Source organism: Salvelinus sp. IW2-2015, linkage group LG18 (genome assembly GCF_002910315.2).
Source record: "Salvelinus sp. IW2-2015 linkage group LG18, ASM291031v2, whole genome shotgun sequence".
In the NCBI taxonomy this organism is placed as follows: domain Eukaryota; kingdom Metazoa; phylum Chordata; class Actinopteri; order Salmoniformes; family Salmonidae; genus Salvelinus; species Salvelinus sp. IW2-2015.
The window spans coordinates 54,066,645-54,081,196 of NC_036858.1; the positions used below are offsets into that span (position 1 = coordinate 54,066,645).

General features: G+C 39.3%; 1 protein-coding gene across 1 annotated transcript in view; it reads left to right on the forward strand.

The window, feature by feature from the left end:
- LOC111977959 (CUB and sushi domain-containing protein 1-like) overlaps positions 1-14,552 on the forward strand; it is a 638,095-nt gene that overhangs the window by 519,918 nt on the left and 103,625 nt on the right. The window contains exons 24-30 of the mRNA XM_070448606.1: positions 2,179-2,370; positions 3,235-3,361; positions 4,318-4,520; positions 4,931-5,122; positions 5,976-6,114; positions 6,972-7,159; positions 8,739-8,933. Coding sequence (XP_070304707.1) covers positions 2,179-2,370; positions 3,235-3,361; positions 4,318-4,520; positions 4,931-5,122; positions 5,976-6,114; positions 6,972-7,159; positions 8,739-8,933 — 1,236 coding nt within the window. The remainder of the gene's footprint in view (positions 1-2,178; positions 2,371-3,234; positions 3,362-4,317; positions 4,521-4,930; positions 5,123-5,975; positions 6,115-6,971; positions 7,160-8,738; positions 8,934-14,552) is intronic.

The following is a 14,552-nucleotide window of genomic DNA, read 5'->3' on the forward strand; positions in this document are numbered from 1 at the left end:
GTATTATAATAGCCCATTATGGGATATTAGCAGGACAATATACCTTTACCAACACCTCTCTGTATTTTGATCATTTGTGGATGGGGGCTCCCGCAGTGCAAACAGATGCAGGTTCGATACCCGTGCCGACCGCCACCGGGAGACCCATGAGGCGGCTTTCAGTTTTAATTTAGAATCCTCCAATCCTCTATATGTAATTATTGCCGGAGAGTCACATCATATTTTATGATATACTATAGGCTTACCGTAGGCGACATGAGTCTCACAAGTGTATGCTGTTAAAAGTGGTGTAGGTCTTATTTATTTAAAGAGCATATTGAAGTTAGAAGCAATAGGATTTGAAGCTAAAGCCTACAACTATTTTAGCACCGTTTTGCACTGCTCTGAGATAAGCATGGGACTGGTCTTAATAAATCAATGAGATTTTAAATTTCACTTAATCTCCATTTGGGTATTGGTTAGAGAATAGTCAGTTAAGAACAAATTCTTATTTACAAGGACAGCCTACTCCTTCCTCCCCATTGGGGAATTGATCCCCGGTTTCCTGCGTGCCCTGCCCGCACGRCACGGGGATTCTTTAGCTAAATAGCCCAGTACTGTACTGCCAACCGTCACGTTGTACAGCGCCATATATTCCGTTCCATCCTAATGGAAACCCAGAGGGTTTTTCATTTTTTTCTTGGAATAGAAACACCATAATATTAATCAAATTAATTAACCAAGTACCAGTCAAAAGTTTGGTTAAAATCATTCCAGGATTTTTCTTTATTTTTACTATTTTCTACATTGTAGAATAATAGTGAAGACATCACAACTATGAAATAACACATATGGAATCAGTTAAGAACAAATTCTTATTTACAAGGACAGCCTACTCCTTCCTCCCCATCAGGGAATTGAACCCCTGTCACCGGCGTGGCCACATTCTCTAGTGCAGCCATTATTGAAGGTACTTGAGGTCACCGAGAAAGTCTGGACATGGCCTGCTCTCCCTTATGTAAGTTAGGTTTCTTCAGAAATAAATCATTCTAAATAACAAACTGGCTTTATTTACAAATTAGTGAGAATGTCTCACCCCATGTTCAAGAATTGCCTTTTTCTCGCTCACTCTATGTTAAATGAAAACGAAATCTCCAAAATATTGTTACTTTTTAAAGCGATTATTATTATTGTTATTATTATTAATTCATTTAGAATGATATAAAAAAAACTTTGATATTATAAGACATTCTCACAGATTCTAATGGAAAATGCCCCTTAGATATTAATTTAGAATCTTCCAATCCTCTAAATGTAATTATTGGCGGAGAGTCACGTCATTGAAAAAAATATATTTTTATATACTGTAGGCCTACCAAAGGCAAAATTAGTATTGGTTACACTACAATTAGGGTGTGGAAATGTTATTCCCTTTAGATATTAATTTAGATTCCTCCAATCCTCTTATGCTGTAGCCTACTCCCAACCGTCACGTTGTACAGCGCAATATTTTCCATTGCATCCTAACGGAAACCCTGAGGGTTTTGTTTTTTGTTTTTCTTGGAATTGAAACACCATAATATTAATCTAATTAATTAAACCAAATTTCTTAAAATCAATGTACTATGTTATTACAAAAAAGGTTTTACATTTTCTACTAATGCCAATAGGTGTGGTGCAGTATGACGCAACTTTTAAAGGAGGAACCACCAACAACAAAAAGGCCTCGTATTGTATGTTTAGTCCTTGTTTACTTGCCCTATATGAACAGTATTATCTTTCACATTAGTTGAACGTGGTCTGATGGACAACCTCTACAGGTAGAGGCACAAATGTATCTTGTTTCAAGAATGTATATTTTTTGTAAGTAAGTACAATATTGTGAATTTCTCATGAGAGAGTCTAGTTTAAGATGGTAAACAAAAGAAATCTATAATGCCAGTGAGCGTTGCAGTTGTGCTTTGAGACAGATATATCTRCTCCCATTCATTCTACAATAACCTTGAACTACAATATTGCATGCTCAAGGCTGATGTATGAAAAGCATCACTAATATAAAGTCAAACTAGAATGCTTGAAGCAGCTTGCTTTATTTCACCAGACAGATGTCTTTTTTATTGTTCAACCTTTGTCATTAATGAAAATAAATGAATGTTTGTTATGTTTGAATGAGTAACAGTCTCAAATCTGTCTTTGTAGGTTTTGACCTCGTCAAGTGTGAAGARCCAGGAACTCCGAATTACGGATACAAGATTCAAGATGATGGCCATTTTGCAAACACATTTGTGTTGTACAGTTGTAACCCTGGCTATACTCTCCATGGAAGCAGCACTCTGACATGCCTAAGTGGAGACCGTAGGGTTTGGGACAAACCTTTACCTTCCTGTCTAGGTGAGTGAGTCACAGCTGAAAAGAAACAAATCTAATCATCAAGGATACAATTCCTTATTATGGTGAAACACTTACCATTCCTAAGTAACATTTTGTTTACATTTTAATTACCATGGTAATGGTCAAGTTCAAGATGCCCATACCAAAGGATTCATTTTCATCTGATGCGTTTGAAAATATTATACCGTTTTACCAGTCAACATGGAATTTGTTGTGTTGTCTGCATTCTGTCCCACTGTTATTAATATTGTACTGATTCCATTATATGACCAGCTTTGCCAGTTACGCTCTCTCAGGCTAACTCCGAGTCAAACCCCGGGCTAACATGCTGTCATTTATAGTATACTGAAATAGTTACGCTAGTTAACAGCTATGAACATKTATCCCCTAATGCTGGCTATATTATTGCCCCTAAAGCTATACAAACTGTGTGTGTCTCCCTCTTAATTGAAGTATGGACAGTCTGAGCTTTCTGTACTGGAGAGAACTGATACATTACAGTGTCATTCTTCAGCCTCATTCCTTAATTAGCCCAGCTCGTTTCAGACAAATTTCCATACAGCCGAAAAGTAGCATGGAAAATGGATGACATTGCCTTAGGCTGCCATTGTATTTTTTATTTCCTTTGAACGATGCGAMATAATAGGGATATCCTCTCCTCTTTTCCAGTGTCGTCAGCAGTCACTAAAATAATACACATGTATTTTGAGACGCTTGAGAACATATTTGATTATTTCAAGTGCATGTAATGATGTGATGTATTATGTAATGTTTATAAATTCAGCTGGTTGATGCCAGAGAGAAGGCTAATTTAATCGGATTTCTATTTTTGATGATATGAGACATTTTGGTTTCCTTATCTAGCTGAATGCGGAGGCCACATCGCAGGTGCAATATCTGGACGGATACTCTCCCCGGGTTACCCTGCACCCTATGACAATAACCTCCACTGTACCTGGTCTATCGAAGCGGACACAGGCAAAACCATCAGGTACAGTATCTCACAATAGGGACACACCCCCTTGGAATAGGCAATTAGATACACAATAGCCCAATTTTTCTTGACTCCATTTAAATTTGAAATGAAATCAGTGAGTTTATAGCGAGGCGTGTCTAGTATAGCGGAGCAWTTGTTCTGCTGCACTTTTGGAAAATAAGCTGTGATTAAATGTGCCATTGCTGATTGCATTTCACCCCACTGCTAGCCTTCCTACCATTAGCATCTATTCCTTCAAGTCCATTACTGGCTTCTTAAAAACAAAACAATAACCCCCAAGATAAACCAATTATGCACACTTGAAATGCCATAGAAATCAGATATGCCAATTCAGTTCAASCAATTTACAGATGAAGGAGGAGGAGAGATACAATTGACATCACTGGCTATTAGACTTTATTAAGGAAATCTTCTCAAACCCGACCTCTTTAAAGAGTATCTTAATTAAATCTCATGACACTTGTCTTTTCCTACTAGCACTGACTTTGCTGATAACTACTTTGTTAAGGGAAAATGTAATTACTACGATAGTGATATGTTGTTGTCTCACCTTTATGAATGCACTAATTAAAGTCGCTCTGGATAGGACCGCCTGCTAACTGAATAAAATGTAAAAATGTAAAAATCAAAGGAACTCATCCTCTCCCTAATTATTGCTGAACATAACTGAAACATTCCTTAAATGGTTTGGTGAGCAAGACTGATCTAATATAGATGTTTCATTGGTCTGAGACATTACTTGAGAACTGGTTCTATAGAATTCCAATGATATTTTCTTATTACAAGTCAGTAGCAACCCTTGGTCAGTTGATTTATAGAGTATTGTTGAGTGTGTAGGTGTTTGTCACAGATGTAAACCAATGGTAAGACCAGACTTCAGTATGAAAGGTTCTAATTCTTAAGGAGGTGCATAGTGTGTAATCAATATCGCCCTCCCTTTCTCTATTTAGCCTCCACTTCATAGTGTTTGACACGGAAGTGGCTCATGACATCCTGAAGGTGTGGGACGGTCCAACAGAGGGGGGTTTCCTCCTGAAGGAATGGAGTGGGTCAGCTCTGCCCGAAGACACCCACAGCACCTTCAACATCCTAACGCTCCAGCTTGACAGTGATTACTTCATCAGCAAGTCAGGCTTCTCCATTCAGTTCTCAAGTAAGTAGTACCTGTCACAATGGACCAGAGGAATTCGGACATGACATTCTATTCAGTAGCTTTTCAGACAAAGGCTACAGTATGTTTCTTGAGATTTCCCTCTCTTTATCCTACTCTGGGCCATGTATAAAACACTGTTATGACAAATCCTTTTGACAAATAAGTATTTCATACAAATATATGTAAATTCAATTGAGCATAGCATTTGTATATAAATGGCAAATATTTTCTGGAAATATGATTTAAAAGACAATTAGTCTCCACAAATCAGTTTGCTGCCAGTCCAATGATTTCAACACATGAAATTATGCTTATATCTTTATCAGCCGTTGGCTGAAAGAAATGAGAGTTGTATGATTTAAAACCGTCCTGTCAAAATGTTTATAAGGGATTCATTTGTGTGATTTCAGCTACTACTGCCATGACCTGTAATGACCCTGGGACACCCCAGAACGGGACGCGTTACGGGGATAGTCGGGAGCCCGGGGACACCATCACCTTCCAGTGTGACCCAGGTTACCAGGTCCAGGGCCTGGACAAGATCACCTGTGTACAGCTCAACAACAGGTTCTACTGGCAACCAGACCCTCCAACCTGTATAGGTATGTTGCTTTGACTTCCACAGTAATGGAGAAAGGACTTCACTGTTATTTCTCTTCTTGGCTTGATGTCCGCAAAGGGTTTGTACAATAGGTAGATGTTCCTTCCCTTTAGGATAATTCTGCTGCAAGAAGGTAATTTGGGATGTGTATGCAAGGCCGCTGCGTTGTTTTCATTGAAGGATTTGTGGTATCTGAAAATCCATGTAAACAGTGTTTTATGAACCACCACTCATTTGTGTCTGCTTAATTACTTTATGTTGAATGAGTGACATGTTTATTATTAGAATGAATGAACTGTAACATTAGGAATGTAAACCATGTCTCAGTAGAGTGTGAATCCCCCTGTGAAAAATGATTAATCAGTAACTGAAATGTAATTGGCATTTTCAGCCATTGTCAACCAATCCTCTTGTCAGACAGTGTGCTTTGTCACTTCTAGTCTTTTGGTATGTTTACCACACCACTAATAATTGTTTGATGGAAGGCCATTTATAGCAAGAATCATTTGTAATGGTGGAAGATTACTAAGATTAGAAACATGTTGCTCTTACAAACCCTTCCAATCAAGTACATGATTGACAGGATTGAAACTAAAATGGAGTCTTATTTTGCTTAGCTCACGCTTGAATTGACATTCAAACAAGTCTCACACAACGGTAAAATTAAAGAAGCAAAGATGTGAATAACTTTTCTGAATGACAGTGGCAGGGAGGAATTCCATCGCTACTGTTTGTCACTGAACGTCTGTGCATGGTGGCCTGTTTTGTCACTTCAATCAACATAAACAGTTAATGTGATGGAGACAAGTCGTATTAAAACCTGTGTGTTGCCCTCACTCTCCTTGATGTGATAGCTACCTGCGGCGGCAATGTGACAGGCCCTGCTGGGGTGATTCTATCACCCAACTATCCACAGCCGTACCCACCAGGAAAGGAATGTGACTGGAGAATTAAAGTCAACCCTGACTTTGTTATAGCTCTAATTTTCAAAAGGTATGTCGCTCATGCTACGCTGTGAGCTACCCACGGTAATAAGGACCAAAGTCAAAGAACAGATGGAAAGAGCGAATCCACTCTGTCTTTGTCAGTTTGGCAATTACCGTAAACAAACATCAAACACATCTGTGTTTGAGGTGAAATAGTTTGCCTTTGTTCAAATATTATCCAAATCGATGTGTGTTACTGTATTACGCCATATACCTAGATGATACCTATAGATGGAATAGCTTTGATAAAATGGACTATAGTTCCTCGAATTACAAAGCACCACAACCCACAGGAATTACATAGGCTCAAATGAGAAAAATGCCAAAGAACTCTTATCAGTTGATCTCAGATTCATCAGAACATTACTTGCTCACCATCCCTCTAATGGCAGTTACAGACAGTACAAACAGGCCCCCACATGCCTGCTTCACAATGTAGGGCCAAGGCGAGCTGAACTGGCCTGGCCTGGCCTTGCCATAGTTGCTGGGAAGAACAATGTGAATGGAAAAATCCGAGCCAACAGAGTATGGTTCTGGTTGGCACTACGGTGTAATTCAGGCTCAGGTTGATGTGATTTGGGATGAATCTTGTCCTGGATTTTCACTAGATGAGCCAGTGGCAAAGTCAAAATTGGCTATATATCATAAAAAGTTATGAAAACAAAAATATACGTAGGGCTAGGCATAAGGTTAGCAGTGTGGTTAATGTTAGGGTTAGGTTTACAATCAGATTTTATGACTTGGTGGCCAACTAGTGAAACACTTGCAGAGCTGCCTCCAGTACATAAATCATCCCAATATATGCCAACCTGCGAATCAGGCATCAGTCTTTAATAAACATTGTTTTCTATTGCATACTTCCAGTTTCAACATGGAGCCCAGCTATGACTTCCTGCACATCTATGAGGGGGATAACTCCAACGGCCCATTGATCAGCAGCCTGCAGGGAAATCAGGCCCCGGAGCGCATCGAGAGCAGTGGCAACAGCCTCTTCCTCGCTTTCAGGAGTGACGCTTCCCTCGGGATGTCTGGCTTTGCCATTGAATTCAAAGGCAAGTTGTCAACATGTTAGTCTCACAGGAAGTGACCCTAGGTTTCTATGAAAGTGTATAGCATTGGCCATATCGTAAGGTTGATGTCTCTATAAAAAATGCTTTCAACAGATATAGATTTCTAAGATGAAAGATTTCCAGGAAGTGGAGAATACATTCTATAGACAACATGTTTTTATAAGCCTTATTGCATGTTGTTCTCCCTGTCAGCTAGATGTCCTTATTTTGTCTGTTGTCTACACACAGCTATGCAGTATCTGAAAAACAGTATGTATTCCAACCTACTTCTTTTTATGAAATGCTTTTTGATTAAAGGCATTGATGATAGAACTACTGTAGATCAACTGGATAATTGGTTTGATTTGTTACAGAAAATCAATGAAAGTCACAAAACACATGAACACAGATGTGTATAGTATTTTGCCACTTCAACGTCTCGTTCTTCCTGGAAGATTTTTTCAAACCAATCAATGGCATAATTTGTCGTTTTGTTTTGTTGGTCCTGTATTTAACTGTGCTTTTGTCAATAAAAACAGTTAATTGCCTTTCATTGGAACTCAGTGAGATTTTCCATCTCCCAAGGCTGAAAGCACTCAAATGTTTCTTCTCTCTCTAATTGAAAATATAATCTACGCTCTTTTTTTCTGTAAATCAATCTCCTATATTCATATTTTTCTCCCATCCATGCACCATTAACTAAGGTAATTTAAATGTTGAGAAGGTTAAAATAATGCCATTTCTGTTTTCATACTTATTACTGTAATAAACTTAATATATTTGTTGATGTTTTCTACTACTTTATTTCTAATTGTATTCATAAATCCATATCAAAATGTAGCTTTAGGTTGAGGGCATTGGCATGTATACTTTGGCCTTGTGTGTTGAGAAACATTTTCCCTCTCTGGGTATTGGAATGCGGATGAAATTGTGATGCACTATAGCAATTTCAGTGATAAAATCTCCCACCTCTACCCTCCAACATTCACTGCTTCTTAAAGCACAAGGCAGCAGAGAGAAGTGGGTTGTTAGCTGTCATCTTGTTTGGCAGTGTATACAAGCACCACCTCCAGAGCTTTTTCCAACTGTCCTTCTTTGAGTGTCTGTTGCCAGAAGGACACTGGTTGGCTGCCTCTACAGACCCACATGCTTACCTTGCATTTCCCTCTGTGCTGGTCTTTTCTATTGAGGATGCCTTGGAGCAACTCTACTGTACCTGCTCTTTTTTACTCTCAAACTCCATGTGTTCTGCCTCCTACATTAAGGTTCACCGCAGAGCCACAGCAGAAGTCTAGGCGATAAACTAGGGGATCAAAATATCAGTAGCAGCTTCTGGGTTCAGTGTTCAGTGTTTGAATGCATCAAATATCTCAGGATGCATACCCTACCTGTTCATGATATCTGGGCTTTTCAACTGCTGAGTTTCTTTTGCATTTATGGATAAATTACAATGCTTTAGCAAAATAAAAATGGTTTTACATTTTCCTCCTTGGTGTTGTATTGAAATCAATTCTCTCTGCTCAAGACCTGTTGTCCTGCACAGTACTTTATCTTGAGCTTGTATATGTTTTCTATTCCACAGAGAAACCCAGGGAGGCATGTTTTGACCCTGGTAATATCATGAAYGGCAGTCGTGTGGGGATGGACTACAAACTGGGCTCCACAGTGACCTATCAATGTAACTCGGGATATACTGCTGTTGGACAAGCCACAATCACATGTGTTATCGGTTTGGATGGAAAACCTATATGGAACAAGGCCCTACCAACGTGTAAAGGTACGATATTTTCGGTTTTGGTTTGTCTACAGTTCTAAAAACTGATTTGCAACAGCTTATCAAAGAGAGAGTACCTTTTGTTGTTGTTGTTCTCACTTCAAGTCTAATTGGTTGGTCTTGGTACCATCATCTTCACTATCAATCAAGGCTAATATCAAGCCAATTTTCACTGGCTTTACCAAATGGTTTTGAGGACCCCTTTTTTTCTTTGCAAAAGAGGGGAGTATGGGTTTTTCAAAGACCAAGGCTGAACTTTCTGTCATTTATTGACAGTCGTGAGAGCTTGGGCGGTGACAACTGCCACTCATATGTCCTCTCTCACACTCCCTCTCTTTTTCATCCCCCTCTCTTTCCCTCTTTCTCTCTCTCTCCTTTATGTCCCTGCGTCTCTGAGGAGACACAAAAACCCAGACAGGTGGCCTTGTAGTTGCTGCCACTCACCGTCTCTATGTCTCCACCCTGCCACTTCACACACCGAGCCTCTACCTTATAGCAGCATGGCCACTTGAGACATGACTTGGATATGGGAGACACACACCAACGTTTTATGGTTGACATGATAAACATGGAATGATGTTGTTTTCAATAAAAATGGTTAGATGTATGCATAAAGCTACTTGTTTTCATATACAGTATAAGCTATTTTCATGGAAACATACAGAATCTAGCTTTAGCTACCTTCTACTTTTTAAACCAAATTTAACCTGTTTTCATTTTTCAAGTGTCAGATCAAGAGGGGAGTGTGAGACGCATGAGAGGAAATCCACCTGAGCTCCTTCTTTTGAGAGATTTGGGGCTTTTGTTAATGTGATTAAATGTAATTAAGAAGTTACTCTGGAGTTCACATAAACAATAGAGGGTGTTTTGTGTACCAAGACACAGCTGAAGCAAAGCAAACAGCACATACTCTCTTGACCATACTGGGTTGAACACTGAAAAAACAAGTTMGTTTCAAAGGATATATTTTGTTTACAACAACAACAACAGGAGACTGGAGAACAAACCAGCAGAGCTACTAAAAACGAAGCCATGGATCTATAATGGTTTTACATTGCTAACACTCCTGACCCCTGTTTGTAAGTCAGTCTAAGGGGATTTGWGCTTTTAAACAGCATGTGTTGATTAGTTGACCCTTTTTGATTGAGCCAAAATGCCTTGCCCTTTGAGAGAGAGAGCYCTCAATCCTTCACTCCCAGATCATTTATTTGCATACACTGATGGTACATTTGGCCCGTTACCTTTTCCATTTTTATTCTTTCCTTTATTTATTTATATTCATTTTGGTGACGAGCTAGAGCATTCATACCATGAGCTGTATTCCCTTGATGAACATTGTGCATTATGGATGTGGCTTAAACATTCAATATTTAATTCTTAATGGAATTCTTAAATTACATTGCGTAATTAGAGTTTAGGCTTGGTCATGGACATAGCGGCACAGTTTGGTTGACCTTGTGGTACAGCTAAGGACCTCAGGATCACTATCTGCTTATCCATTATATCATTAAATTGAACCTGACTTTCAACCTGACTTGAACCTGACTTGTCTAGTCCTGGGTTTTGTCTCATTGAACCTTTCATAAGTGGAAATGGGAAAGTGTCTTTCTGCTAAGAGCTTATTGAAATATAATTTGTCATTATCAAGAATGTTAAACAGTGACAATGTGGTACCATAACATTGATTTATGGATGTCTGAGCACATGCTGTTTAATCCCTGAACTCCATAAAGGAAAAGTGTGTGGATTGTAAGGGTGAGACATGATGTTGTTAGTGATTCACAAGGCCTCTCAACAATGGCACAATGGCCTCTGTTGATCGATTCCCTGGGCTTGAAAGAGAGCGTAGGTAATGAGCTAAATGGGTTGTTCTGGCCTTTTCAACAGTTGTATATAGCCTACCGCCAATAGCCAACAGAATGTGCAGGCAAAATTTGATCTGTGAAAGGAATACCACTTTACTGTGTTTTTTTAATGAAAAGCACACAGCAGGCACAATTGGAAATCACTCTGAAAACCAAAGGGATGTGAAGCAAATGTTGCTGTTTCATGGGCCATTTGCTTATATGGTCTGTCAGTTATGTGTATTTCTAATCCTGATTTTTTTTTGTTATGTCACCTTCGAAGAGGATTGTGGGTGTGTATACGCTACACTAAAGTAATGTTATGAAGAACAAGTTTTAAATCCATGAAAGGAAGGGAAATTCTTTTTTTTTAAGTCGTTCGAGTCATTCCTTCAAGGTCATGGATTTTGGCTAGATGAAACAACATTTTGTGAAAGGACATTGTAATCTGCTAGCTAATAGTTTGATGTCTGGGAAACATACATCAGTAGCCTAGCCTATTTCAACATGCTTAAACATAAGCATATTTCCAAGCAAACACATAATGACCGCTTAAGTAAAAGCATTTGTGGTTGAATTGAGCTTATTTTTCCAGATGATAAAAAGGTGAACAAAGCTAYTTGCTGGTTGTGTTCATAAATTAACAAAAGAAAGAGCCATTTCTAAAGGCTGTGGCTGTGCCTGCAAGCCAGAGCCCCTTGAGTGGCAGTGAAACGCCACGTGGGTTATATGCARATCAGTCAAAGTGAGACAGGGAGTACTCACTGTGAATGTTAAACTCTGCCCTCCTGACATTCTGCTGCCAGTTGAGAGAAATGATTACTAATGTCCCCAGTATCACCCGGCTAATGAAAGGAATCGTTATGTATTCAATAAGGACTGTGGGGGAAGGGGGTGGGAATATTTGTCCGTGAAAACCGTCCCGTACCCAATTAATCCCCACTTTTAGCAGCCATAGGTGTTTAAGTGGTACATTTTGAGCATTCARTATGGAAGAAAAGCAAACACTTGCAATGTATCTGTCATGTATTGTTGTTGCTTCAGGGTGATGGTGGGTATCTAGGGCCAGCTTTACTGAATGTTTACACAAGTGCGAAGTTTACAACTGTTATGTTCAAAAAGGAAAAGTAATGTAAAAACAAAACCCAAACCATGATACTGTCTTTATTTAACACCAATAACCCTTATTTCCAACTTTATTTAGCTACTTCATGTTCAGCCTTTTATGTTTTAATCTCCTCGGAAAATAGCAGGCGCAAACTGTTCACCCATGAAAAACTTGCAGTATATCTGCCCCTTTAGTTTTGGTCTCGACAAGCTGAGGACCAAGTTGTTGCCATTTGAAATGTTTCACTGGGCTGTGATTTTCGGCTGCTTTTTAGAATACTGATGTACTCTGAGGCACTTTTTGGGGCCTTTAGACAAAACTAATTAGAAAAGGGGTGAGATCCCTTTAAATAATAAAGAATTTYCCCCCCTCTCTCTCAGCTTCTCATCCAAACAGGTCTTCTATTTGTTTCCATAGTAACTAAAAGACTTTCTCAGTGCTCTTGAATGAGGWATCCTCCATGGCTGTAAATAGAAGGGGTGTGTAATGTGGTTAAAGCACAGTAGTATAGCGCCCCTCAGAGGCAGGAAGCAAAATAACTGCATWCACTAGAGCAGTGGTTGACAAACTTTTTATAGTCCTGTACCCCTTCAAACATTCAACCKCCAGCTGTGTACCYCCTCTAGGACCAGGGTCAGCGCACTCTCAAATGTTGTTTTTTGCTATCATTGTAAGCCTGCCASACACACACTATACGATACATTTATTAAACATAAGAATGAGTGTGAGTTTTTGTCACAACCCGGCTCGTGGGAAGTGACAAAGAGCTCTTATAGGACTAGGGCACAAATAATAATATTATAATAATCAATAATTTTGCTCTTTATTTAGCATCTTACATATAAAACCTTATTTGTTCATCGAAAATTGTGAACAACTCACCACAGGTTAATGAGAAGGGTGTGCTGAAAGGATGCACATAACTCTGCAATGTTGGGTTGTATTGGAGAGTCTGTCTTAAATCATTTTCCACACACAGTCTGTGCCTGTATTTAGTGCTAGTGAGGGCCTCATGCTAGTGAGGGCCGAGAATCCACTCTCACATAGGTACGTGCTTACAAAGGGCATCAGTGTCTTAACAGCGTGATATGCCAAGGCAAGAAACTCTGAGTGCAGCCCTATACAGAAATCTGGCAGTGGCTTCTGATTAAATTCAATTTTCACAGAACCTCTTGTTGCAATTTCGATGAGGCTCTCTTGTTCAGATATCGGTAAGTGGACTGGAGGCAGGGCATGAAAGGGATGACGAATCCAGTTGTTTGTGTTGTCCGTTTCGGGAAAGTACCTGCGTAATTGCACACCCAGCTCACTCAGGTGCTTCGCTATATCACATTTGACATTGTCTGTAAGCTTGAGTTCATTTGCACACAAAAAATCATACAATRATGGAAAGACCTGTGTGTTGTCCTTGTAAATGCAGACAGAAAAGAGATCCAACTTCTTAATAAATTTTGTCCYGCACATTGAATATATTTCGGAGAGTCCCTATAATCCTAGATTCAGATCATTCAGACGAGAAAAAACATCACCCAGATAGGCCAGTCGTGTGAGAAACTCATCATCATGCAAGCGGTCAGACAAGTGAAAATGATGGTCAGTAAGTCAAACTTTAAGCTTGTCTCTCAATTTAAAAAAACATGTCAATACTTTGCCCCTTGATAACCAGCRCACTTCTGTATGTTGTAAAAGCATTACATGGTTGCTGCCCAAATCATTGCATAATGCAGAAAATACATGAGAGTTCAGGGGCCTTGCTTTAACAAAGTTAACCATTTTCACTGTAGTGTCCAAAACTGTAGTGTCCAAAACTGCATTCCTTTGGCAGCAAGAGCTTCTCTGTGGATGCTGCAGTGTACCCAAGTAGCGTCGGGAGAAACTGCTTTTACGCACGTTACCACACCACTGTGTCTCCCTGTCATGGCTTTTGCGCCATCAGTACAGATACCAACACATCTTGACCACCAAAGTCCATTTGATGTCACAAAGCTGTCTAGTACTTTAAAAATATCCTCTCATGTTGTCCTGGTTTCCAGTGGTTTKCAGAAGAGGATGTCTTCCTTAATTGACCTCCCATAACGTAACGGACATATACSAGGAGCGTTGCTAGGCCCAAGAGTGAAGGTTTCCGGCGAGAGAGTAACGTAAATAGATTAGGCTACCTGTATTTGACATTGTGTTATTTCGCTGAACACTAGATGGTTTAATTTTATTTTTGGCAGTGAAACGAGGCTACTCGAGGCTAGAAAAAAAACTCACCCAAATGTATAGCCCCATTGGAAAATATAAATGTACTGTTTGAAAATGTGAAGAATGTTTTTATTTTTTAAATTTGAATCACAGTTTGATTGCGCGTACCTCTGGGGGAATACCTGCACTAGAGGAACTAGACCTTGTTTGGATTTAGGCATGGTCCTTCTCYCTCTCTCTCCCTCTCTCTCTCTATCTATTTATAACAGCCCACAGTGTACGGTCTGGTCTGTTAGGTTTAAGGAGCTTGTGGCGTCTGTTACATTACTGTATGCATAAACATGATGCTATGTTAAATGTCCTTAAATAATTCCCATATTATTATTWWTTTTTTTAAATAAGTTCGGACAATGACTATGTTGGCATGTAGCTACAGTGGCTGGCATATCATCTGGTGTTGATTGAGCATATTGTATAGTGTAT